Raw genomic sequence first — 26,931 nt, 5'->3', positions numbered from 1 at the left:
CTTTGGCATATGGACTTAAGAATGTGGGGTCCTTGCTGCCTTCCCAGGCATATGAGCAGCCAATCGTATTTCTCAGCCTGCGGCCTTGAAAGTGGATCTGATCCATTCATGACTACCTTGAAGTCCTATGCCAGGACTCCCAAATAAAAGGAAAAACAGGAATTTGCTTCCACTTCCCAGCCCTCCCCAGCACCAAAAGTGGGGAAAGATACAATGTCACCATCATTATTGTCATCACTATTGTCATGATCATTGATCATTACATGGAAAGTGGGAAACTGCTGAAGATTCCTGCCTCTTCACACCATGCATGGGGTCTGCATTGACCCGGCACAGCAGGAAACTTATAATTAAATTGACCTTCTGTGCAGCAGGGGACTAACATGCTCTCTTAAGAGTGCTAAACTCATTTATAGCAAAAGCCTGTGTAACACCCAACAAGCACTTTAAAAAGGTGTTACACAGTCAGATACCTCTGACTGAAGCCAGGAATTCAATCTTAATTCTTCCCTGCAAACCAAGTAAAAATGACCATGGTGGGCAGTGTCCAAGAACTGTATTAGAAGGAATATGCTTTCAACAGGAGGGAGGTAGTGGTTTGTAGAATCAGTGCTTTAGTGTTATGCTTTTTAATGCATCCCCATCGGATACAGATAAACAGCAGCTTCTGAATGAAAGGTCAATTAATAAGGCCTTCCAAAAGAAAGAAAAGGTGTAGCTTTTTCAACTAATGTTATACTAAATAATAACAAGCTTTTTATTATTAGGTGGCATTAACACAATGTCCAGCTAGGGGACAGAAGGCGGCTTAGGTGCATTGCAGAGAACTCAAAGACCTAAAAGGTTAAATGAAAAAGAAGGCCTGAAGGACAGAAGTCTATGGGAAAAAGGAGTTTAAATCATATAGAGTGGATCATCTGATTATTCAACTGAGGGCAAAAAACCACAAACATGACAGTAGTGGTATCTCTCTCAGGGAGCACAGCGGAGTCCGCTGGAGAAGGTTTAGAAATTAATACAAATGAATGCTGGAGATTAAGGTCAATATGGACACGAATTAGAGGTAGTGCAGTTTCATAGCTGTGAGGGATGAGATTCAATGATGAATCTCAATGATGGGCAATGGAAACACCACAAATCAGAGAGATAATGGCTGTGTATCCTAATACCACAGAAAGACCTCCAAGTTATGGCAGGCCTATCAGGACAACCATTAAGCTATAATCTGGGAATATATGAGTGTTTGATCAGTGAAATTCAAGATAAAACAATAAGATTCAATCTCCAGTTTGAGATCCTCAAGATGTGTTGGACTACGTCTTTCCAAAGTCTTGATCCTAACTAGACTGAAAACTGTAGCTGGACAATACTAGCATCTTGGAAGTTCTAGTCCATCACGTTAGGAGAGCACCAGGTAAGGCTGATGTAGAAGAAAAGCCATGTTTATCAAAAGAGAGATCCTAGTTTAGAATATCTCATCAAGGTCCGAGTTCTGTGGATGCTTCCAGTGCAAGTGAGTGCCTCCCCGCAGCGAGCAGTGCTAGAAATCTGCAAAAAAGGGGGACAAGCCAAAGCTGATAGGAACAAGCTGTCCATCTGCTAGCTGATTCAAGGCTCTGAGCTGGGCTTAACCAGATATCCACTGAAGGTGACGTAGGTGTCATATTCATCACTGAACACAGCATTGTCACGTTCACCCTTGAAAAGCCGTATCCAGATTTCATCCTGGTCCAGTAGCTCTATCATGAGGCTCTGGCTCTGCATGATGCTTCGGTCACTAGCCTGTGCATATAAAATGGCTGCTTCCTTTGTGTTGTGCATGATGTGAAGGTAGGTCTCCTTCTGGTTCCAGGTGTGCACATTGAGACTGAAGAAATATATGCCCGGGACGTAGCAGTAGAATTTGCCCATAAACATATTGAAATGGCCATAGAGGTTCACAAACTCAGTGTCAAAGACGAGTATCTGGTAATAGTCATTGCTATGCAAGGGTTTCCGCCGACCCACCGAAAAGGCAGCATAGTTGGTCTTGTAACTCTCTCCGGGTGATCCCATGTTGCCCTTTTGCCCCTTGAAGCCCATCTCACCCTTCTTGCCTGCTGCACCGGCTTTTCCCAACTTCCCTTGGAAGCCACGATCACCACGGTCCCCTTTCTCACCTGAGAAATAAAGATGTTATGACAGATCGCAGTTTCCTTCAGCTGGCTTGCCCCCCACCTCCCCAGGACGTGTGGGAGTTTTACTCTGCCTGATTGAGGATTAAGGCTACTAACGTCCCATCTGTCTGGAGGGTAGCAATTGGTGAAGGCATCTTTTCGGAACAATTGAAGAGAGACAACCACTAGGGTTTATGGGATCACCAAAGTAAGAGAAAAGGATCTCATAAAGTGCAATGGCTTTCTGGCTTCAAACCAGAAAGCAGAAAATGCCCTTAATGTGGAAAGTGTCCAAAATGCTTTGAGCAACAAATATTGATCTGAATCCTTTTTTCTTTTTTTTTGGCACTTTATAAGACTTCCTCTCTGCTATTTACATCTTATTTCTATTACTGTGGTCTAAAAAATGGCTGATTTCTTGGCTAAACCTCTATTTATACATTTTAATACAACAGGGAGATATAGTAAATAAAAGAATCCATGCATCCCACTTGTGGCAGGAAACCCTGAACAGAAATGGTGCCAGTCGGTCCACTTCTATTCCTTGCTGGCTTACCATTTAATAAAACTATATACCATCTCCATTCTTGTGGCAGGGAAAAACCACTACGTAATATGATGTCCTTCCTGGCTTAGATTTCTGAGAGATACATATGTGGTAAAATACTTTTTCCTGCATGAATGAAACTATGTCTGCACAGCAATGCCTTCAAACCGATGAGTATTTTTTTGTATATTAAATAGACTTACCACTGAATTTTATGCTAAATCAATTTAAATATTAACTATGGAGCAATGGTTTCTATTTTATCCATTAGATAAAATGTGTAACATACTCATGTAATCTAAACATGTAATCTGAAAATAAATGTTCAAAAAATGTGAAAGTTTTCAGTTTTGAATCTAGAATGATCAAAAGACAGGGAAAAAAAGGGAGAACTCTACAATAAATATACAGTATACTCATAGAGTAACTCAAGTGGAGAACCTCTGGCTCATAGGCCAGATGCAGCCTGCAGAGTCTCCCCATATGATTTGGTTGGCCTCTCTCCACTGCTCCCCAGTCCTGCTAGGAGCACTTATATTTGGTTTCAACTGAATGCTTTTCCCAAATGAATCTGCAGTCAGCAGGAAAGAGTAATTGCAGTTGCCAAGGGGGTGGAATTGTGTTATGCATATATGAATGTTATAAACAATGTGTGCATCCCCGTGTGAGAGAATGAGAGAGTCAGATTGGAAAATCTTCCATTAATTCAGTTTAAAGATTTTTATCAAACTAACTGTACTGCAAGGGGAAGGGCGGTACGGATTTATGTGGACAAAGGTATGGACATACACATAGTTATTAACCCAGGCTTACCCCAATTTATAAATGAAATAGCTAACTTTCAGTCTTTCTTAGCCTAATTTCATAGGCTTGTTTTATTTTTATAATTGTGGACACCTACTATGTATATTGCTTTGAGACCCTGAATGAGTAATAGGATATAAATTGAAAAGTAAGTAGAGGAAATACAAATACAAATTACTGATATACTGATAGAAGAAAAACTGTGTGTAGGATGGGATGTAAATGAAAGGTTGGTGGGGCTACGAAAGAGAGTGTGGACAAAGGTTCCTGCCTATTGCCACAGTTGCCCAACCCATTGTTGGTTTCTGGGATTTAATTTTCCTTTGAAATCTCAGATTCAGCAATCCTGGGGCCTTTTCTGATGATACAACCTCTCCACCCTCCAGATCAGGCCATGTCCTAACATAACCTCTGGTGTCCTAAGTCTGACTCAAGACTAATTGTTGGTTTCCCTTGGCCTCTGTTAAGGAAGGAACTTGGATAAAATTATCATAACAGTTCTTTCCAGCCAAGGGATTTACTTAACCATACAACTTCCCCCTAGCCTAACTCTCTAGATTTTGCAGAACCCAAAGTTTTGTCTAAAGACAGCCTCTCCACATTATGTCCACATAGGAGGGACAGGACTCCAAATGCCAATTCTCCATGGCTTCTGGAAGCCTATCCCATTTCTGCTCCAAACTGGCAGCTAAATGGTTTGGGTCAGATGGGCAGGGATTTCAAGGCATGACCTGAGCTGCCGATGCCAAGTAATAAGTTGTGATTCTGTCCCTTATGAAATGATGGAACTTAGAAATGTTAGGGCATATCCTACAGCTCTCTGAAATTTATGCACTTTGAAATCCTCTCATGAATTAAGAGATGAGGCAGCTGCAATATTGTTAGCTTATTCGCCCTCTGGCTGTGCACTATGCTCCCTCCCCATCTGCTTCCATAGGCAGAATTTATGTAATAATCTAAGACAAAGTGCAGGGAGGCCACCCTATGGATGGAACAGATTCTGAAAACCAGGTGAAAATGGATGGAGAAACCCTGGCTATCTTGCCCCCTGATGTGAAGGATTTACAAGTATAGAACTGATTTTAACATGAGGCATTTTATGTCCTCTTCTCTCCTCTGTTCCAAAATTGATCAAACAGCTATGTTCATTACCTCAGATTATAATGCTGCTGCTGAGTTAAATATCTTAAAGGGGATTCAGCAAATTAATGGGGATGCGGCTTATCCATGCCTACTAGTCATGATAGCTCTATTGCCTCCCAGACCAGAGCGGCTTCTCAATCCTGTAAAACCAACTGGTGGAGAACAGAAGTGGCAAAATTTCATTTGTGTATGAACCAAAAGTATTGGATAGGAACAAAGTCCCACCTCAATATGCCTTAGTTAGATCCAATACAGCTATATTTATGTTCTCATTTTTCTGAGCCGGTGTTTTAACTTCTCATAATGCTCCGGGGCAATGTTATGCTGGGGACATTGTAGGAAATGTAAATGATGTTCCCTCAGGCTGCCCCAACCAACTCACTATACAGCCTTGGGACAAATCTATAGAACTGCCTTATACCATGGTGAGGAAAGCCTACTAACTATTTCCAGAGGGCATGTCCACATGTCCCTCCTGTATCTCACCATTACACAGAAGGCAACTCAAATATGCTTTTCAGTGCTTTGTTCTGTGTTTTTCTCTTATTCTATCTCCAATTGCTGTGTGTGGAGAAATAAAGGGAATACTGATGCACATGGGGGAGGCAGCCTGAAATTAGGTCTCCTGTATTGAGAAACTGGAGACTCCAGTTAGTTCTGCTGGCTTCCTATCCATAATGATTTCTTCTATTCCTCAATCCTCTTTCAGCTACATGGGACACCAGAACTCCAACTATATAACCTCTTTTTTTAGCTACCAGTAGATTGGTTGATCTAGTCGCAGGGGTGTCAAACTGGCAGCCTGCGGGCCACATACGTCAAGCAGAGGCCACGCCCAGCCCAGCTCTGGAAAAACATCGCGAAACGTCACATGATGGCAATGTGACGCGGCAAGTTTGACATCCGTGATCTAGTGAGTGTGAAACCTTAATTAATCACTGGTTTAAGAGAGATTACTCAAAGTATTATTGAAAGTGTCTATGGAGATTCTCAGTCATCCAGGTTATTGATGTCCGAAAGGTGCTTTTTCAAGAGACAGTGCAGTTGCCTCTTGAAAAAGCACCTTTGGGATGTTATTGAAAGGACTCATTTTTTGTACTTCCGTAACTTGGATAGTAGGGAATTGTTTAAGCACTTGCTCCTAATTTCCTTTCCTCGTATAATGTTCTTAGAGTAATTTATAACTTTCACATCAATCCCCATAGCTAATCCCCTTTCTCAACCTCCAATTCTTCAACAGCATTTATCCAACAACTGCATTTTCATTGTTCAACCTTGAATGATCACATGGCAACCAAGAGAGACAAAAACTCTCTTTGCTGCCATCTAGTGGTTGATACGTCAGTCAACTAGTTAACCTGTATTTTCAAGTAATTTTAAAAATTCAGTCAATAACATCACAGTAAAGAAATAGGGAGGAATGTATGGAGTAATCAGAGTGTTGTGCAAATCCATTGGAGGAGGCTTTTCATATGATGGATGATGTTGGGCAAGTCTGGCTGTCAACTAGGAAAACAGCCTATTACAGTCCTTAGGAGTTGCCCATTAAAGTTTTATAGATAGCGGCCCCATAAGGGCATGTATAGGGGCAGCAAGATTTAGTACAGTATGATTTCCTGCTGGCTCAGGGACAGGAGTACAGCAAAACAATTGTGTGGAGGTGGCCTTGGCATTGGAGAAAGTTTAGTCAGAGGACATTGCCAATTTTAAGCCTTGGAATGACTAATAGCAGGAACAATAAATGTTTTTCTAGGATGACAAAACAAAAAAGAAAAAGACCCAGATCAGGAATCTTAGGAGGGCAAGCAGAACATCTCCAGTCCAACAGATCATGGACAAATGTGCATGATGCTCTAATATCCATGATAACTTTCATGTTGTCCACAGAGGTATGTTTGTGGTGCATATTGCTCATGGATAAATGGATGGCCGACCTTTCCCTAAATCTCACATTTTGAATGCAAAGCAGCACAACTGGCCCAGTGCCTCTTACCTTTCAGGATGGTCATGTTGATCTGAGGCACGGGGTAATACATGGGATGTGCTGCAGGAGGATCACAGCAGCGAACACACTCCGACCTTCCTGGCTGCTTGCTGTGTCTCTGATAGCCATATTCAGTTCTGGGAGGCAGAAACAGCATAGACAGAATGGTCAAAGGGCCAGAACTGGGAAAGGAGACCCGGACTCCGAGTTTTACTTCTATAAGCCCATCCTATTCCCCGACAGCACTGTTTCACAAAATATGAAAAGTTAAATGTAGTTGACAGGAATTATGGAGACCCCTGCCTGGGCAGTTTATGGGCAGCAAACAATCAGCAAATCCAATCCCAAGAAACCAGGGCCTAGTATAGTTGTCTTCCCCAATCCAGCAACCTTGAACTCAGATTTTGAAGCCAAGGTATGATAATTAAATGTGCAAGTAGGTCACCGCCTCCAACTTAAGCACCAGAGAGCAAAATGACAGAGGAATACCATATTATAGGAAAGAATACTTTGGGAGTAGAAGTGTATGGATTATAATGAATTATAATTCAATCCAAGATGTGGCAGGTGTCCTTTGGCAGAACCCAAGAGCTGTTGAGGAAAAACTTTAGTCTACATTTATTCAAATATTAGAACATATATGGAATCAGTGCTTGTTGCAATGGTTGAGGTACTTGTACCTCAAAACTCTGACACCTAGTTAACCTTGGAATCTTGACTTTTTATGAAATTATAAGTGCTTAATACTAGTTGTTGATCCAGGATTGTGTGACTACAGCTTTTGAACTGTCATTTGAAAACTGGGATAGTTTTTTATTACTCCTATTCAAGACAAGGCCAGCTTTCAATTGACTTGATCAGTTTACGGTGCGGTTCAAAATCATATTTTATTCTTTTTCCATTATAGTTACTATGATTCCAGTCCCAATCAGTTAATTTGTTATGATTAAGAAAAATAAATATCTGTATCCTGTAGACAAACTCTCTAGCTACTTCCAGAATGATATGTATGAGGATGCTATAGGATTGTCTAATAGAACAATTAAAATTCTTTTAATTGAAGAAGAGAGCCATTTTGGTGTAATGGTTAAAGTACTGGATAGAACCCCGGAGATGGGAGATCAAGTCCTCACTTAGGCATGGAAACTGGATGGGTGACTTTGGGCCTGTTGCTCCCTCTCTCAGCCCAAACCATCAAACAGGGTTATTGTTGGGGAAATAGGAGGCGGGAACATTATGTTGGCTGTCTTGAGTTGTACAAAATAAAGGCAGAATAAAATGATAATAAAGAAAAGACTGTCACAATAGACCTTGTTATACCTGTATTTAATACATTTAAGCAATAATAAAAACTAGCTGGATAGATATTTAATCATGAAAAACAAAAATAAAAAAACCCTTGCAATCTTCCCATCATTTTCCTCTTATTTTTTTCTTATTAAAAGCAACAACACAATCTATTAAGGATAAGAAAAACTGAACAAGTGGACTAAAAAGAAAAACAAGGGAGAACTGTAAATTAAAGCCATCAACATATTGCCTCCTTCCAATAAATCTGTGAACTATAGTAACTGCGCCTCAGAAGTTCACCTACCTACCTTTTTTCACTAATGATCTTTAGGGTAACTTAGGCCTTGCTATAGAAATACAAAAGGTTGCTAGGATGACTATCCATTTTCCCAATTCTCTGTTCTATAATTTTGCTGTAGGGTAAAAACCAGGATGTGGCATTAGAAATCAATGGCCTGGGATAAGACACGGCCAGTGACACGAAACTGGGTTTGCCAGGTTTTTCAGTTGTTGTGGTAAACAACAAGTAAAGAAAGGCTCTAAATACATCTATATTGTATGAACTAGCTGAGGAGGACTCTGAAACATTATTTGTTTGTCAGATGAATATTCCACCTTTCTTCTACGACCTTTTTTAATTTTTCCCCACAACAACCCTGTGAAGTAGAAAAAGAGTAAGATGTTCCAGAGTCATCCAGTGAGATTCCTTGCTGAAAACAGACTTGAATTTGGGCCTCCCCCTAGTCCAAAACCTTCACCTCTAGACTCCTTCACATTGCACAGGCTTGCAAAGCAGAGATTTGGTGAAAACTGGGTGAAACACTGACAGGGGTGATTTGGGAATGGGGAAGGGAGAAGAGTCAGGCGATTAGCACGGCTGGGTTCCCTCCTCATCCCAGGAGATCTTATGAAGATGTGCATTGTGATAGGACAGACACATTATAGCTATTATATATATTATAACAATCAAACAAATTTTTCTGTCAGTTCCTGCCCAGATTCATTAAAAATGAAATAGAATAGACATTATATGGAGGTGGGAGTGAAAACAGATCATTGATTGGCCAGACTGAAAAGACTCAGAGCAATCTAAACCCTTAGATGTGAAGAAAAATTGCCAGCTACTATGGAAGAGAAAGCTGCTGCACCCAATGACTGTAGGGGACTATAAAATCTGAATTTACTCTTCAACCATGAGGGCTGGTGCTACCCATCTAATTATACATCTGTTGGAGAAAAAGTCATGCCCTTCAGGTACTTCAATTTAAAAGATGCCATACCTTTTTTTCCTCATAACTTTTAGCAGATGATTGCTGGCTTGTGCTCCTTCAGGGGAACAACCTTTTGCCTAAAGCAGGAATAGGGGATCAACTTGCCAAGACACTGGGCTAAATGTTTTTTTTCAAGCAACTAAATAGGACCTCCTCCCAGTTCCTGTAATTTGCACTATAACTTGGGGGGGGGGCAGTTTGGCAAGATATTTCTCTGTATTTCCCCCCTTGTGATCTAGCATCCGAATTCCATTATTACAAACCATTATTCCAACCCTTTGCCTGAAAAATAAACCAGCAGATGATGGTAGCCAGAAAGACAGGGGAGAGGAGGGAAGGTGTTCCAATATGAAATATACTGAGGGCTCAGAGGCCAGTATTTTCAATTTCCTGGGTACTACAGCATGGTGTATAACAATCTTATTGGTAGAGTTGCCACCCAAATATTAATGAGTTAATTCTACTTTATTATAAATCTACATTAATAGAATCTTGGAAGTTTGAAGGTAAACTTCTTGCAATTATTTTGGACTGCCTAATCAGTTAGGGTGGGTCCTTGCTAAATTTCCTTCTCTGACCCTTAAGCCACTGGGGGCTCCTGCTTCTGAGGGGTCCTTGGTGCTCTCTGGGCTTGCTTGTTTTCTTGCAGACATTTCATTACCCTAATTAGGTAACATCATCAGTGCTCCTGCTTCTTTTGATTGATTGTTTTTCAGGCAGTATCTCTTCCCTTATTCCCCAAGATCACCCATCCAAGGAATGGATCCTTGGATGGGTGACCTTTGGGAACAAGGGGAAGAGTAGACCACAATGGATATAATAGACCACAGGAGATCACAGGAAGAAGGGTCAGGATGCCTAAATAAATCTAGTGTGCATCTATATACTACTAAAATTTATGTCTGTTTGTTGGCTGAAATGGTGCGTCAGAGGGCAACATTTTTTGAATCAACATATTTCAAAGGCATCCAAAATTCAGGAACCATTACTCCTGTGGGATTGAAATTTAGCAAAGTTGTGGCCATTTCAGCACCACTGTGCCTTCCAACTACACTTCCCAGAAACCTTAGTTTGTGTGACACAAGGGAAGATGGAAGGGGTGTATTCCAGCCGCTTTCCTGCCTCTCTGTAGCCCCTGCACCCAATTGGCTGGCAGCAAGGTCTAACAGGTGAGTGGCAATTGTCTGGTTTGGAACATAGACTACAATTTGAAATATCTTAACAGTGGTAGATGGTGAGGGAAGGCCAGGGTGCTTGGGTGCTTGCTAAAGAGGCAGGACTGACTGAGCAGCATTGGAAGTTGATGGATGAGTCCTCTTCCTCCCTGGAAGGAGGGGACCCTTGGAGACACATTGGGATGGAGAGCATACGTAGTTTTCCTTGTGGTCCACTGCTCCCTTGGTTCCTCCTTCCCTCCAAAAAGTGGTAGGCAGTTCCACAGGTCAGCCAAGGAAGAGTGATTCCCAATGCTGCCACATGCAAAATCAATGGAGAAGTAGGCAGGACTTTGGAAGTTGCTCTCACTACCACTGCTTTTTTCCCCACCCATGATCATTCCTGTTTGTTTAGGTAAGGGAATATATCTGAAAGGATGACCCAGTGGGTTACAGGTTGTCTAGTTATTTCTATTCCTTTCTGTTTGGAGACAAAAAGAAGCAGCTAAAGAAATTCAGCAGGAGATCGTTTTCCCTCACTGGACATTTCTCAAAGAACACAGAAGCACTCAACATTTCTATACCGTTTTCTAGGAACGATCAGGCCAGATTAAGACTGGATGGAAGCTGGACAATGAAGGAGTTTATTGTGGGTGGGTGGTGGGTGCTAGCATAAACAAACATGGCCCTTTCCAGTAGAGAGATGCCTAGAGAATGTTCACTCTGATTAAACAGGATCCTTAATTGTGTGCCTATGATTCAACCATTAAGGTTTTTTGCAGTCATTTGCACCTCCTCCAGAGCCATTTGTACCCAGCAGCCTCTGGCTTAATTTAAAGTGGGACAGAGTGAGTTAATTGTGCATAAACTGCACACTGAAGATGCACATTAATGAAGTTAATTGGGCATTGAAGTACAACCATGAAGTGTTTTCTTCAACTGTCAGCAGTTCTGGTTAAAAGTTTCACAGTTCTGAACAGCTGCCCAGATATGTGGTCTGTTTAAACACGGTCCCTTGAGATCAGCTTCCACTACTCAAGAGAACAGGTGTCTGTGTGTGGGGGTGGGTGGGTGGGTGTTATTTATGGCATATTGGTTTTATTGTAATGACTCACCTAGAAGTCTGATCCCGGAGTGGTGGTCGTGTGGGCATTCCTGGCCTCTCTTCCGCCTCTCTCTCCATTCCAGAAGCTTGAAATAGTAGGCAGATAAGCCAAAAAGTACTGTGTAGCAGTGGTCCCTTCATGGCGTTGTGTCCTGTTGGAGAAAACAGGCCGATAAAACTGCTGGAGATGCTCAAGAGGCAGGAAATTAACTTGCTTGCTCACCATTCATTTCTGCTGATTCTCTGCCATTGCATAGGAAATAGAGCCTCCCTTCCACTGCAAAAGCACTAGAAATACCAGTGGTGAGGCTTAGTTTGTACTGTTGCACTCAAAGGACAAGGCGATACTCTTGTTAGTGTACTGTCCTAAATTGTATGATCATCACAGGGCCGGTGGTGGAATTCCCTGGGTTTGTGATGCTGGGGAATTTCAATCTGCCTTCTTCAAAGGAAGGACCAGAGATAGTCCAGTATAGGGGTGTCAAACACAAGACCTGGGGGCCGGATCCAGCCCACCTGGTGCTTAGATGTAGCTCGCGGGGCCGCCCTGGAAACAGCAAAGGACTGGCCTGCGGTACCTCTGCCAACAAAAATAGAGCTCAGAAGGGCGGCTCTCCCGAGCTCCATTTTCACTGGCAGAGGGTTTCAGGAGACCATCGTAGCCAAAAACAGAGTTTGGGAGCCCATTTTCATTGGCAGAGCATTCCGGCCACCATAGGCACCCCCGACACGAGTAACATCAAGCTGGCCACGCCCCCCTGGCCATGCCCCCTGTCCCTGAGGTCAAACACAATCCTGATGCAACCCTCAAATGAAATCGAGTTTGACACCCCTGGTCTAATAATTCATGGCCACCATGAGAAAGTCCCAGATAAAGGAGAAGGAAGACCTATATGATCACTCTGGGTGTCTAACAGAAGCATTCAGTTTCCAGAAGGTGGTTAGGGAGTTTCTTGAGATTCTGGTTGGTAGTTCCTACTGAGGCTTTAGTGGCCTGCTGGAATGTGGCAGGTAAAAACCTTGGACAGGATTGTACCTATGCAGTCTCTCCCAGTTTGTCAATCCAGGGAGGAATTCCTTACTTTACTGAAGAGCTCTGGGAGATGAACTGGATTAGAGGAAGCCTACAGCATTACTGCAGAAGACTGAGTGAAGCTGAAGAAACATGGATAGCAACCTACATTCAAGCCTACACTGTAGTAGTAAAAGCATCAAGGCATAATTATTTCTCTGCTCGTGTTATCATCCAGCAGTCGCTTTCAAAATTAACATGGACTCCACTCTTTTAGAGAAAGATTAGTGAAAGAACATCTGCAAAAACACTGAAGAATTTTTTTAGATTTCTGCTGGACAAAACCAGTCTGAGGGCTTAAACGCCAGCTGGGCAACTCCTCCCGAAATAAGACCATGTCTTGTGAGGTTCTCTGGAATGAGTTTAAATCTACTGGTCTAGAGGAAGCAGACAAGATTCTTTGTGGTATCAACTCTGCCAATTAGAGTCTGGATCCCTATTCTTCCTAGTTGTGAATGCTTCTAAACTAGTGGCAGGAGGTTGGGTCAGTGTGGTGGTGAAAGCAAAATTTTGGAAAAGAAATACTATTGGCTGCTTAAAAGAGCTGTGATAGAACTTCTTTTCAAGAAATCATCACTTGATCAAGTCATACTACATAACAATCATTGAGTCTCCAACCTTCCTTTCATGGATAAAGTTGTTGAGAAGGGCGGGAGGAAAAATAAGCTGAGGGTCACTGTGGTTAAAATATGACTGGGGTGGGGGAAAGGGATGGTTCAGTTCACTTCCTCATCATCCATTCCTTTCCTCCTGCAAATTGCTTTTCCTCTATCTCTTTGCTGTGGAAAAATGGAAGCTGGACATTCCAGACACATGCTTCCTAAATAACTTTCCTACAAAATGAGGGAAAAAAGACTGCAGAGAAGATTGAGATGGGTACGTCTCTCCCACACATTATTCTGCTCTAAAAATCTGATAGAAAAACTGCATCTGGGACATTTCAATGCAATAATGAACTTCACTCCCTCTTAATTTCCTTTCATCCGAGTCTTTCAAGGCAAAATACATAGTGATGCACATAGCAGTTGCAAATGTGAAGAGCCTGAAAGCTTGCCCACCCTTAGTCTGTAATAAACCAAGAGAAAATAGTTCCAACAAAATTAACCATATTTCCTAAAATCTGTGGCCAAAAGGCCCCAAGAAATACAGAATAACTGAGTTGGAAGGGATCCAACTCACTGTTCAGGCAGGAAACCCTACACCATTTTAGACAAATGGTTGTCCAATCTCTTCTTAAAAATCTCCAGTGATGGAGCATTCACAACTTCTGGATGCAAGTCGTTCCACTGATCGTTCTCACTGACAAGAAATTCTTCCTTAGTTCTAGGTTGGATTTCTCCTTGGTAAGTTTCATTGCTTCTTGTCCTGCCTTCAGGTGCTTTGGAGAATAGGTTGACTCCCCTCGTCTTTGTGACAGCCCCTTAGATATTGGAAAACTGCTATTATGTCACTCCTAGTTCTTATTTTTATTAAACTAGACATATCCAATTCCTGCAACTGTTCTTTATATGTTTTAGTCTCTGGTCCCCTAATCATCCTTGTTGCTTTTCTTTACACTCTTTCTAGAATCTCAGCATCTTTTTTATACCACACAGCTGGCTCAAGATCTGGATCTACAAGATTCTCATGGAAATAGTGGTATCTCTTATGGAAAAGAATGAGATGGCATGTTGTCAAAGGAACACAACTGTAGTCCACTGCAAGCAGAAGTCACACTTTTACAGGCTACATTTAGGCAGCACACATGCAAGCTCAGGCATACTTCAGTCATCAAGTATATGAATGTGTAAATACTCTTGTATTGATTAAGGAACATACTACTAACAGTGTAATGCTTCCTATTGTATTTCACCATGAACTTCAAAGAAGCAAAGAGTAGGTTCCCAGAAAGTTAGTTCTCATGTGTTTCAACAGGGGGGCTGGATCTGATGCCCCGAGACCAGCATATATTAATTGGTGCAAACTGAAAAACATCTGCATATAGACTTACAAGTTTCCATATACGGTAGCATCTTACCCAGAGAGGGGACCCTGTTTCTTAGTAACTTCTCCTAACTTCTCTTTCTCTGGACTTAACTACAGCATTATAAGATGTGCTATAGAAACCTTTTTGCATGACAAATGTTAAATGGCAATAATTATGACTGAGAAAGAGTTCTTATTTAACCACCTTTCATAATTAATGAGATTATATTCAACTTTCATGGTACTTTCTCAAAGCCACTTGTCCCAAAGCCTTGGAATGGTGAAAACAAGAAATCTGAATAGATAATACTGTTTCTATCTCTCATTCTTCCCTCAAAGTCTCCCGCAAAACATATGCAAGCAGTATTGCAGGAAAATGGAACATCTAATTGATCCTGGAGAAAGAGAAAACCATCCCCATAAATAGATACTTATCAAATGGTTGCTGTCTACTAAAAAGATCTGCATACATGCAGAGAGAGACAGGATGGGACAGGACAGCACAGAACAGGCACGACCAATGTTGACTGGCATGGAGAGATGTCCAGAAGTGCATACAAAGATGTGTTCTCAGACTGTGTTTGTTTTTTCCGGTTTCACTCTGGCAACTTGCCATCTCCCAAGGGTCTGGTATAGCAGCCAGTAGTGCCTGGGAATATAAAGTCATCACGGCCTGGAAGAAAAATCTTCTCAGCCTTAGAAACTCTTTAACACTCTGGCAAACACAGATATAGGACATTTGGGGTGAAGGAGCTAGGTTTCAGGAACTGTGTTGATAGGCATCAAACTCAAAGGGACAATGACTGTATCCCTTCCCCATGCCAGGGCAATGATGCATCCATGACTGCTCCAGCTGGTTCTCAGTTGACAATTCCTCAAAAGCAGAATTTGTATAAGACTAGAGGATGAGGAGTCTTGTCTGCTGTAAATGTGAACCTTGACTCACTCTGTACATCTACCTTAGATAGAGATCTCTGACCAACGAAGTTATATAGTAGAATGGAGAGAGAAAAGCAACTTATCTGTTATTGTAATAGAAGGCAGGCATTCCAGGCAGATCCAGGACAATTTCCACCCTCTGGAACATTTAAAGCATCACTGCCCAAGCTCTGCATTGCATTCTGGAAGAAGGACTCTCAAACAAGATTCCAGGAAGACTTGGTCATTCATCTCCCCCCCTGTTCAGATCAACGTCTGTCCCTTTGCTTGCATGGTTTCAAACAGCTTTAAGTACCTACCCTTGGAACTGCCCAACTTGCTGGCACCTACCTGGGACAGGATGATAGGCTGCCACAGCCACTGCTTGTGTTTGTCTTTGGATGTCTACAGCATCCCCCTCCACATAAATACTTCCCCTCCCTGTGAGAAAGCAGAGAGGAGAGCCCAGCAGTTCCGCCTATAGTCTTCAGATCTCAGGCGCCAAGCAGAAAGACGCTTTCTGGAAAACAGAGAGAGAGAGAAAGGGAAAGAAAGGGGCAGACACTGCACGCCGCCAGCCCTCCTCCCTCAGTTGTGAGCACAGCTGCCATTAACCATATGTATGCCCAGCACCCACAGCTGAGAGAAAAAAGACAGGTTTCCTCTGCCAGAAAGTATCTCCAGATGTTGGGGATCCAGAGCCAAGAAGTGAAACATGGAAAGAAAGGAAAGATAGTGTCACTGTTCACAAAAGTGGGGAAAAGGCACTTCTGAAGCCAAGGAATCAGATACTCTTGATTCCTTTCATGCCGTCTCTCTATATTATTACATAATAATTACTTTTCCCTGTTTTTTCAAATGTGTCTGGCTTATTTGCTACAAGCAGCAGCATGTAAGTGGAGATAAGCAATATGCATTTCTACCAAGAAGATCCCTAGCAAGATCTCTGTATGCTTCAAGTTACCAGCTCGCAACTCTTTCTCCCTTCTCTCCTGTTGGTCCCAAATTTGCTTTTTACATACTGAATATAAATGCGAGTCAGTGACCAATAAACATCCGCTGAATAATAAACTTGTACATCACAATGAGGTTGGAAACTTAGCTTTTATCTGTCCCTGTGTGAGTTTTGCTTCTTCTGACTAGTTAACTTTAAACAGTCTATGCTTTCTTAGTCTCAGGGACTATATAAATTACCCCAAAGCTAACACTTGTAGGTAATTTAGTTGAAAGACTTTGTACAAAAGGATAAAAGAAACATTAAAGTACAGAGACATAGTAGGAAATAGAGGCATCACATCAGTTCTGCTGAGATACCAGCCATCTCCTCCTATCCTAGACTTGCTCTCAGTCCAGCTGGTCATAATTGAGACTCCTGTATGGTTTTATGAACTGTTGGCCTGGGTTTGGTTGTTTTGTTTTCCCTCCCCAACCTTTTTTCTCTTGGTGTCATGACTTTTATATTATAAGCCTGAAGGAATACTTTATTTTATAAATCATATGCAAGGAACTCTGGGAGCCTTTTCTGCAGACATGAAGTCTGCAGGGGGAATATGAGAAGTAAGTCAGAAAATGTACTGGAAACTAAAATTAGGATAATATAGGAAACTACTAAAAAAACAGAATGTCAGAATCTGGTGGGAGGCTCACGTTTGTTGTCCTCAATCTGCCAGGGAAAACATAAAAAGCAAGGAATCTTCTGCAAGCAGGCAGCCTCAACTAACCCAGTCTGAGAAGGAAAGGAAGCAAACAAACAACCTGTTAATTGCTTCCTTTTGGTCTTGTGCACCAATATACCAGAGGAAATGAAGCTAGGAGTACATTAAGCCAGCATCTTCCTTCCCCAGTCCTCATTTCCTCACCTTGTTCTCATTTCCAAGGGCTCAGCTCCTGCTGAATAAAGATACTTTTAGGCATAGATTCTCTAAGCCTGGTTATTTCCTTCCACCTTCCCCCCCCCCACTTCCAAATTAGGAGCATTTAAAAAATGCTTTATGCTACCTCTGAGCCACTTAGTCCAGTATTGCCTAATCAAGATAATGATGGTTTTAGCTGGTGGCAGGATTTTCCCCTTGTCACTTTATCTACTACCAGGCTTCTTCTAAAACAGTGTTTCTTAAAGTGTGGTCCTAGGAGCTCTGGGGATCCCCCAAGATCCTCTCATGGGTCTACAAAATCAAATTATTTACCAGCCTAAGTTGAAAAATAATAGAATATTAAAATCCAATCAAATAAGTGTGAAGTGTAGTAGCAGTGAATGCATTAATTTTACATTTCAGTAAGGTAAATATTGATAAATATGTCAAAAGTTCAATAATTTTTAAAAGTGGGAGGAAGTCCTGAGAGAAAAAAGTTTTTAAAAATACTGCTCTAGAAACTGTGCCCCGTGATTATTTCGCACATCAATCACTTTTTACAGAACAGAAATGCCTTTTCTGTTTGTTAAGGAATCTCTAAAAATCTAAGCAAGAAAGATTTGCTAAAGTCCTATTGACCCACCTATTTTTTCCCATTGTTCCTTTACCAGTCAAGAAATGCATTGCACCGGTCATTATGCTCAGATAAATACTAACATTATCAATAGAAATCCACATTTCTGTTTTCAGTAATAGTCTAATCCCCTCACTTGACTGTTAGGAAAAGACTGACATAATGGACAATAGAAAAGGCAGAACTGCTTATATCACTACTCTCCTCTATATATTATCATTAATTTACCAGCCTCACCACTGTCCGTGGAAAATAAATACATATGGAGGGGGAGGAGGAATCTTACCAAAATTATATTTGCTAAATACAAACCCAATTAAATCATTTCAAAGCTAATTAACAGCAACACAACAATCTGGAGAAAAACTTTTTTCTAAATCCAGGAACTTGGAGTTTTTGAACTGAGATTATCTATTCCACTTCCTTAATCAGTTTGTTTATTTTAAGCATCTATTCTAGGAATTCCCCCCTCCCCACAATATGGACCTTTGTACTTTGAACACATTTTCTTTCTCTCTTGTAACATTAGAAACTTTAGTTTATTTGATGAAACTCATTGGGCAGAGATTCAGATCAGATAAAATATGTTTTTGTATACAGCATACACTCCAGTTAGGTTATAGATTCACTATCACCAGATGTGATTGTGATTACAAATTCATGTCAAGCAGAGCCATTAAGTAGTACTAATGATGGCTAAATGGACTTCCAAGATCAGAAGTGGTATGCACTTAGTACCAGTTCCTTGAATACATAAAAGGCAGCACTGGCTATAAGAATTTTTTTCAGGGTTTTTCATCTATAGTCTAGTCTACTGGAATTAAAGAATTCCCAATGTAGACAACCAACTCATAAAGCTGTAAGATTTTCCTCACTTAGATTACTCATCTGTATTAATGAGTATGGTGACCTAGGGGGCAGGAAGAATGTTGCCACAATGTCTAATGAGCAGCAAAGGTTGAAGATTTTTCAAAGGGTCTTCCCACACTTGCCAATTGGCAAGTTGCTCATCTGCATTTATCTTTGTCTTAACTAGGGTAACAAATTGTTATACTGTTAATTCTTTTGGCTTTTTATCCTCAGTGGCACCTATAAGTTTGACAAAACCCTTTAGGCCAGTCACTCACTCTCGGTCCACTTCATTTTCCAGGGCTGTTATGGGAAAAATAGGAGGAAGGAGTATTAAGGTATGTTCGCTGCCTTGAATTATTTATAAAGATAATGTAGGAAGAAATATCCTTCTGGGTTCAGCTCCAAGTGGGGAAAAAGACACTGGGAACATGGAGACTGCTTGGAAAGATGGTTTAATGGTGGACAGGATCACATGTTCCTGAACAGAAAAGGGGCGAGACACAGCGAGTCCCCGGGTTTTATGCCCTCTCTGGCTTTGAACTTCCTGGGGCCCAGAAAGAATATCCTGATTGGTTGTCAAGACTCCCAGGGGGCAGGGGTCTTAGCTAGCCTTGCTGGCTGATGTAATCTTCCCAGGTGCCATGTGGTGAGTTTCTGTTGCTAGATGGGTCCTATTGTGTTGCAGATGATGGCCCCTTGACAAAGGGTGGGTGCAGGAAGATGGGAGCTGCTTCGTCCTTAAAACATGCTTCTCCATTTCTCATCCAGGGAAACATAATATTCTGCCTTTTTAATATTTCCCAAAATATTTCATTCCTCTAGGAAAGGGGTGGGTGCTAACTTCTTACCAAATAACTTCAATAACAAAGATGGTGTTAAAAATGCTTCTGTTGAGCTCCCTCAGTACCCACTTTTTAGCTTGTCGTTGGCTATTTGCTTGCCTCTCTTGGTTGAAATCTGTATAACTCAGAAGGAAAATATGGCCATGTGAAAATACTACGAATCCTCTCACTATCTGCTTGCTTACAGGAGGCTAGGAGACAGGCAGACAACAACATTAGGAGAAATAGTAGAAGGGTCAGATATTGCAAGGATTGGCAGTTGGCCCCCAGCTGCAGTACAGACCTCAGCACAATTCCAGCCTCAAATTCCAAAATCCATCCTGTTGGGAATATATTGGAGAAGGGATGTGCCAAAAATTGAAATAAACAAACCAAAAAGAGGAAGGAGGAAAATGGAATCTCTCCATTAGAACAAACAGAATGCTTGACAAGGGACAGCTGCTCTTTGAAGAATAGCTACTTATGTAACTGATTTACACTGAATCACATCACTGATTCTTTTAGCTTAAACTCTGTTTTATTCCAGTCTACCTACCAAAGTGTATTTTCAGGAAGGATGCTAATAACTGCTGTCTGCCTACTCTCTAATGTTCACCCTCCAATTATCTCCCATACAAGCAGGTGCACCATATCTAGTAAGTTATAAGAAAGTCAATGCTTTGACTCAAGGAGAATAGATCTGGAGAAAGTCAGTCTGTCTCTCTTTGTCACTAGCCATAGGGGATTCACCATACAAAGACTGCAAAATGACGGCTTCATTATTCATGTTGCAGTATAATCTAAGTACTTATCATGATATTCCTTACAATATGCTGTAAGGATGTATGTATTTATTGGCAGAAGTGAAAATGAGACAACTTAAAAGACTGATAGTAGTCTCAAACCCTGAAATAATCCATCAAGTATAATCATCTTTGTGAAAATCTTACACATGCCAAACTCTCTGTACCTCTTGAAGCAGATTACTATTTCCTTTCCACAAGCACAAAATAACCATAACAGTCTAAACCACGGGTGTCAAACTTGCTGCATCACTTTGCCGTCATGTAATATTTCGCAACGTTTTCCCCCTCCACATCCAGCCCGTGTGCCACTAGTTTGACACTCCTGAACTCCAAACAATGACTGTATCCTTCTTAATGCTCAGCATGATGAAGTTCTTGGTGAGCTCAAAAGTTTACACTATTTACTGTTTTTTAATGTTCATAAAGGTAATGCCCACCTGAGAATACCAGAACATCATATGAGTCATTCTACAATCTCACAGCAGGTGGCAGAACTTAGTCAAATTTGACTGATCTTCAAAAAGGAGGGCTGGGCCTAGTGAGTACTAGAATGGAAGACTGCCAGGAAATCCCAGGCTTGGGGTGGAAGGTTAAAAAAACATCCTGAAACAAACAGCAAACCTTTTGTACCATTGCCAAGAAAGCTCTATGGGTACGTTCATGAAGTTATCAGGAGGCATGTTTAAGTGAAAGGAATCTTTACCTTTTCTATTAGTGTCTCAGAAGTAGCAGGTCAACGGGGAAAGGCAGTACCAGGTATACAGCAAGTTTATACTAAAATGTATTTTATTCTGGACATTGTCCTGGTTGCTTTTGGTATATCTTGGCCTCAGTTTTTCATAAATAAATCACATTCACGCTAAATTGGAAACCAAATGGACATAGTCTATTAAGATGGTCAGGTTGATGCCTTCTGGGCTTATCTGGGAGGTTTTTGAGCTGTGGATCCCACATAGAATCCTCTGTCATCATGGCTCTGTCACTTGTGGATTGGACCTCTGCCCCACCAGGCTAATAAAGGTGACCAGAAGAGAATTATAAGCCAGATAGGACTTTAATCAATGCCTTTTTGAGGGACAATGAGATGCCATTAAAAAGGCCTCAAGTGGTCTGCATCCGATAAAATGGGATAACTACTATCCTACCTCCAAGTCTTCCTTTTGGGGGGAAAGCTATTGAATAAGTGTTGAAACTATATGTGTAGAGAGCTCTGGAGGATAGATATGATCTGGTCACTTAGCAGCCTGGGTTCAGGCCTGGATATCAGATGGAAACTGCATTGGTAACTTTAATGAGTGACCAATAAAAGATCTTGGATGTGAGTGGTTCAACCATCATGCTCCTCCTAGACCACTCAGTGGCCCTCAATACTGTCAATCACAAGTATCCTTCTGGACTGCAAGAGTTAGAACAGCATTTCACTTCTACCTGAACAAATGAATTCAAATGATTATAGAAGGAAGTTTAACCCAGATAGCTTATGGGCCTCAGGATTCAGTCATTTTTGTTATTCTGGTCTATGTGAAACCACTGGAAGAGGCCATTGGTTGGTTGGAGGTATCATCAATATGTAGATGACATCCAGTCATGCATTTCTATCTTAGGCCCATTGTGAAATATGGTAGAAATCAAAAGTATTAGGAGGCTTTCAAGATCTGGATGGGGAAAAACAGTCTCGGAGCCAACCTGAACAAAATGGAATGGCTGTTGACTCAGAGTCTGATTCCAAAACACTATCCTTAATTCTTAATGGGATTGTGCTTCCCCACAAAAAAAGCAAACTCACAATCTGAAGGTCCTCTGGAACTCACGTTCTTGCTCATATAACAAAGGGCAATTGCAACCAGAATGGCTTTTGCAGTTTTGTCTGGTACACCAGTTGTGCCCTTATCTATAATAGGATACCTTATCATCTCTAGATTGCTGTAACTCACTCCACATGAGGCTGCAGAACACCTGGAAACTTCAGATAGTCCACAACAGTGGCAGTGGTCAGTCACAATATGCCCATATTACATCCCTCATGCAGAAAATGCCTTGGTTACTAATAGGTTTGTGAATGTAGTTCAAATTGCTTTATAAGAAGTTAGATCAGCACCTATAAAGCCCTATATGGCTCAGGGCCTTGGTAATTTAGGAACCACAATTTCTTTATAGTTTCTGCTCTCTATACCTGAACAGTTAGAGAACAACTGCTAAGCGTACCCATCAATCAGGGGCATGGGGGCACAGTTGCAGGCATTTGTCATAGCAGCTTCCTTCACAATAGCTTGCCCTGATGTAAAGGATGGCCCTTTAGCCTTCCAGAAGCAGGTGAACATATGGCTGTTCTGGCAGGCTTTAGGGAATTAATTATATGCAGCAGTGCCAAATTCAATATATTTAGCTTTTTACTTTTAGTGTTACTTTAAAATGAGATTTAATTAGATTACTGCTTTAATTATACTGACTTTACTGCATTTTATAAGTAAATTCTGCATATTGCCTTTAGACTCCTTTTGGTTTTAGGCAGTATGCAAATTTCATTATTAAATTTAAAAAAAAGCTATTCATATGAACAAAGATTAAATGAAAAAAAATTAAGCCAAAAGAAATTATTTGGAATAAAAAAATAAGCCTTTTTAGTAGTTAATAGAATAAGAGTTGGAAGGGACCTCGGAGGTCTTCTAGTCCAACCCCCTGCTCAAGCAGGAGACCCTATTTCAGACAAGTGGTTGTCTAGTCTCTTCTTAAAAACCTCCAGAAATTGAGCACCCACTGCCTCTGAAGACAAGCTGTTCCACTGGTTAATTGTTCTCTCTGTTAGAATTTCTCCTTAATTCCAGGTTGATTCTCTTCTTTATTAGCTTCTATCCATTATTTCTTGTCTTGCCTTCTGGTGCTTTAGAAAATAGCTTGACCCCCACTTCTTTGTGGTAGCCTCTCACATATTGGAACACTGGTCTCATGCCAGCCCCAGTTCTTCTTTTCACTAGACTAACCATAACCAATCCTTGCAACCGCTCATCATGTGTTTTAGTCTCCAGGCCCCTAAACATCTTTGTTGCTCTTCTCTGCACTTTTTCCAGTGTCTCAACATTTTTTAATAATGTGGTGACCAAAACTAGATGCAGTATTCCAAGTGTAGTCTTACTAACGTTTTATAAAGCAATACTAATACTTCTTGTGATCTTGATTCTATCCCTGTTTATGCAATGTAAGATTGAATTGGCTTTTTTTGGTTGCTGCCGCACACTGGCTTATATGGCACACTGGCTGGCTTATATTTAAGTGATTGTCCACTAGGATTCCAAGATCCCTCTCATTGCCTTTGAGCAAGGTTTCACCTAATCTGTACCTGCATATTTGGTTTTTCTTGCCTAAGAGTAAAACCTTACTTTTCTCTACACTGTATTTAATTTTGCTAGATAGGGCCCAATGCTCGAGTCTGTCAAGAACTATCTGGATCTTGAGTTTATCATCTGGGATGTTGGTTATTCCTGCCAGCTTAATGTTGTCTGCAAACAATCTTGAATTCCAATAAAGTGGATTCATTATCTTTAATCTTTAATCTTGAATACAAATAAAGTGGATTCATTAGTTTTGTTGACAGGTAGATCTGTCACCTCTAATTACCTAGTTTTTTGTATGGAATTGTTCTTTTGAAATGAGTTCTACACATTTCATCAGATAACCTTACTTCTGCAAGACATAACAAACACCACAAAAAAACTATCTTTTCAGAGCAGGTACTAAAAATTAATACTGTTGGGTTCACCTTCCAGGAAATCCTGGTAATATTAGCAAAAATGTACATTCAGGTTTATTGCCACTTAGAACCTTTAAGGCTTTTCCCCACCTGCACCAACCTATGACAAAAAACAACCTCGCAACGTATTTTTTCTGCTGTATCTCTACAACACTGCCTTCATTTCACAGGCCATGCATGAGACAGGCTTAAACCATACTTAGCTACTAAAACAGTACTGTAGCTTCTGACATCATCTAAGGATATTCTTGAAATATATAAAATTAGTTAGAGGGTTGAGACACTGGCTGGGAACAGATGCAACTAAGAATAGCAATAGGAATCAAGAAATGTCAGGGCAGTACTGGTTTTTTTTGTTCTGCCAACCTAAGGATAAGTGATCAGGAATGGTCCGGCAGAGGAACGCTGCCAAGTTGTAGCTAGATAGATGTTTTTGTTACTTTTTACAAATAAAAGAGTTTTATTAGAGAATACTTCTTCGGGTTTTATTTCAGAATTGCAATTTGGAGAAAGCCACGGTCCATCCTCTAATTAATGGTGAGATTATCCCAGAGCCAAAAATGGGATCGATCAAAACCCTGACAAGAACACTACCCTATTAACAGATAAGGCCCTTAGTAACAACCAGCAGTGTGGACAGGAGACAGATTTTCAATGTTTGATGTCTGGCCTCCCTCAGGAATATCCGTGTGCTATTTTGACGCAAACTACTACTCGTGGTGGGCTATTTTATGCTGACCCAATTTAACAGAAGAACAGAGTTGGAAGGGACCTTGTAGGTCATCTAGTCCAACCCCCCACCCCCACCCCCCCAAGCAGAAGACCCTGCATTTCTGATTACTCAGAACGGTTTTGCTATCAGAAGCTAAATACAGCTTTATTCTTGGCCCATTATTAGCACCATTTTCTTCTCCACAAGAGGGACGTTTTTGAAACTCCAGGGCTGGTAACATTTTTCGGTAAAATCCGTGAGAAGAGTTAAAAAAACACGGGGCACCGATGGAGATTTGCATCCTTCTCCTCCAATTTCGCTTTCCAGCAGACAACGTAGACCAGCAATTTCTGAGAGCCCCGAGGAGCGCTTTCTTCCATCTTTCTTCAATGAGATTCGTAGAGGAAGAAAACGACGACAAGCCAGGACATTTCGGAACGACATCGAGTACCCGCCATCTTAAATTACCCGAAATGCTCTACCCGCTGTCGAGCGTGGTATTTTGGGTAGCTTAAGATGGCGGGCGAGAGGGCCGTTTAAAAATGGTGGCGAGCCCACCTACCACCACCCCACTCTCTCCCTCAGCAGCCTCAGAAGCCTTTTCGCTCGTGAGGCGATCGTGTTCGAGGGGAGCCTTAGGGCAAAGGAGGGAAAGCAGGGAGCCAGCGAGCGGCGTTTGTTCCGTTCAGAGGCCGAGAACACAAGATTTATGACCTCATCCATCTAAAGCCGCCCCGGGAAATGGCTCCGAACTCCTGGTTTGGAACTGGCGTTAAAGCTCCGGGTGTTCTCAAACCCATCCGAGCGTTCTTGAACCTTAGACCAGCCTTGTCGACGGGCAGATGATCCTCTCCAACGACTAGGATGTAGGGAAACGTCCGACGCTCGAAAGCTCGTAGAGTTCGCTCAACGAAGAAGAAGACCCTCGCGGGGCTTCCTTTGCGCGCTACTCAAACTGCGGAGGCAAAAATAAAGTATATCTGGGGTTTTGGGTTTGGTTTTTTTTGCAAACGCCAGGATTTCTGGGCCCTCTGCAGCAAAAGCTCTAGTGCCGCTCTCTGCTACCAGGCCCCTCTGTAAGTCTAGTAACGCGCAGAAAGTGAAGAACGGCAAAGATTTGCGGGAGGGTGGGTGTGGGTGTGGGTGTATGCATATATGGGTATGGAGGAATTGGATGAAAAATTTCCAAATTTTCATATTAGGAAAGAAATCGCCTCCCGAGGTTCACATATAGCTGAAAAATATTCCTCCAATAATCGCCCTCATTTGATGTAAGTGCTGGAGACGGAAAGTCTTCCAGATTTTGATGTAATGGGCGAATATCCCTACTGTTAATTCAGCTTAATTGGAGATGGTTTGCTCCTTTGAGCAGGTCTTTAAAGGACACATACCTTACATGCAGACTATAATCAAATCTTTCCAGTAATAATATATTTTGCTGCTTTTCTTCTGAATGAAAATCGTTCATAGGATATTTTCAGCAGCGTTTTGGGGGTTTTTTTCTGAGCAAACTGGAGAAAAAACTGGAACAAGCAATTACTATATTCTGGCTGCATTCCTTTGCAAGAAAGCATTATGTTTGTTGCCGCTGCAGCATTTGACATAGCTATAGCTGTGATCCAGGTGCCTGGCACAGATATGCCAAATAATGTGACAGAAATGGGCCTCATGATAGTGTTTAGGAAAGCTGGTTAATTGTTCAAGATTGATTAGTTGCTTATTCTCTGCTTACCACCTAGGTATCCACCACGTTCACTGGAAATTTTTCAGAAGGAATGGCCATAGCAGCTACACATAGCAGCCAATACGTTTGGTTGAATTTGTATTATTTCTTTCATATTTTGTTTGTGATGTTACTATTTCCATGTATCCATTTTCTGTGTTTAGATGACACCTATCTGGATGCGTAATATATTATTACTGAACCAACAGTTACGGCATATTGTACTTCTATTTCACCTCCCCCTTCAGCCTCGTTTATTTCTTGTGTAATGAATTGTGGGAAATGTAGTCTTTGTGTGTACAGGAAGTGAAATATATTCTCTTGATTAAACTAGGGGGTGTCGGGATCTGTAGTAAACTCTTGGGTGTGGTGC

At 41.4% G+C, this 26,931-nt stretch overlaps 1 protein-coding gene across 1 annotated transcript; it reads right to left on the bottom strand.

The window, feature by feature from the left end:
- Window positions 1-1,608: 1,608 nt before the first annotated feature.
- Window positions 1,609-11,595, bottom strand: C1QTNF1 (C1q and TNF related 1). The gene is made up of 3 exons (XM_070934694.1): window positions 11,465-11,595; window positions 6,644-6,771; window positions 1,609-2,159 (listed from the first exon to the last, which is right to left on the bottom strand). The coding sequence occupies exons 1-3, from the start codon at window positions 11,593-11,595 to the stop codon at window positions 1,609-1,611; spliced, it is 810 nt and encodes a 269-aa protein (XP_070790795.1).
- Between the last annotated feature and the right edge of the window lie 15,336 nt (window positions 11,596-26,931).

The sequence above is a fragment of the Pituophis catenifer genome, unplaced genomic scaffold (genome assembly GCF_029215685.1).
Source record: "Pituophis catenifer annectens isolate HBS135680 unplaced genomic scaffold, rPitCat1.0.hap2 SCAF_2, whole genome shotgun sequence".
Taxonomy (NCBI): domain Eukaryota; kingdom Metazoa; phylum Chordata; class Lepidosauria; order Squamata; family Colubridae; genus Pituophis; species Pituophis catenifer.
This window is presented reverse-complemented; position numbering and strand designations above follow the sequence as displayed.

Excerpts from the sequence above, each read along its gene's own strand:
- C1QTNF1 (XM_070934694.1), bottom strand. The coding sequence starts at position 11,595 with ATGAAGGGACCACTGCTACACAGTACTTTTTGGCTTATCTGCCTACTA. Across the intron at positions 6,772-11,464 it reads CTCCGGGATCAGACTTCTAG|AACTGAATATGGCTATCAGA; the intron begins GTGAGTCATTAC and ends TCTGCCTCCCAG. Across the intron at positions 2,160-6,643 it reads CAACATGACCATCCTGAAAG|GTGAGAAAGGGGACCGTGGT; the intron begins GTAAGAGGCACT and ends TTTATTTCTCAG.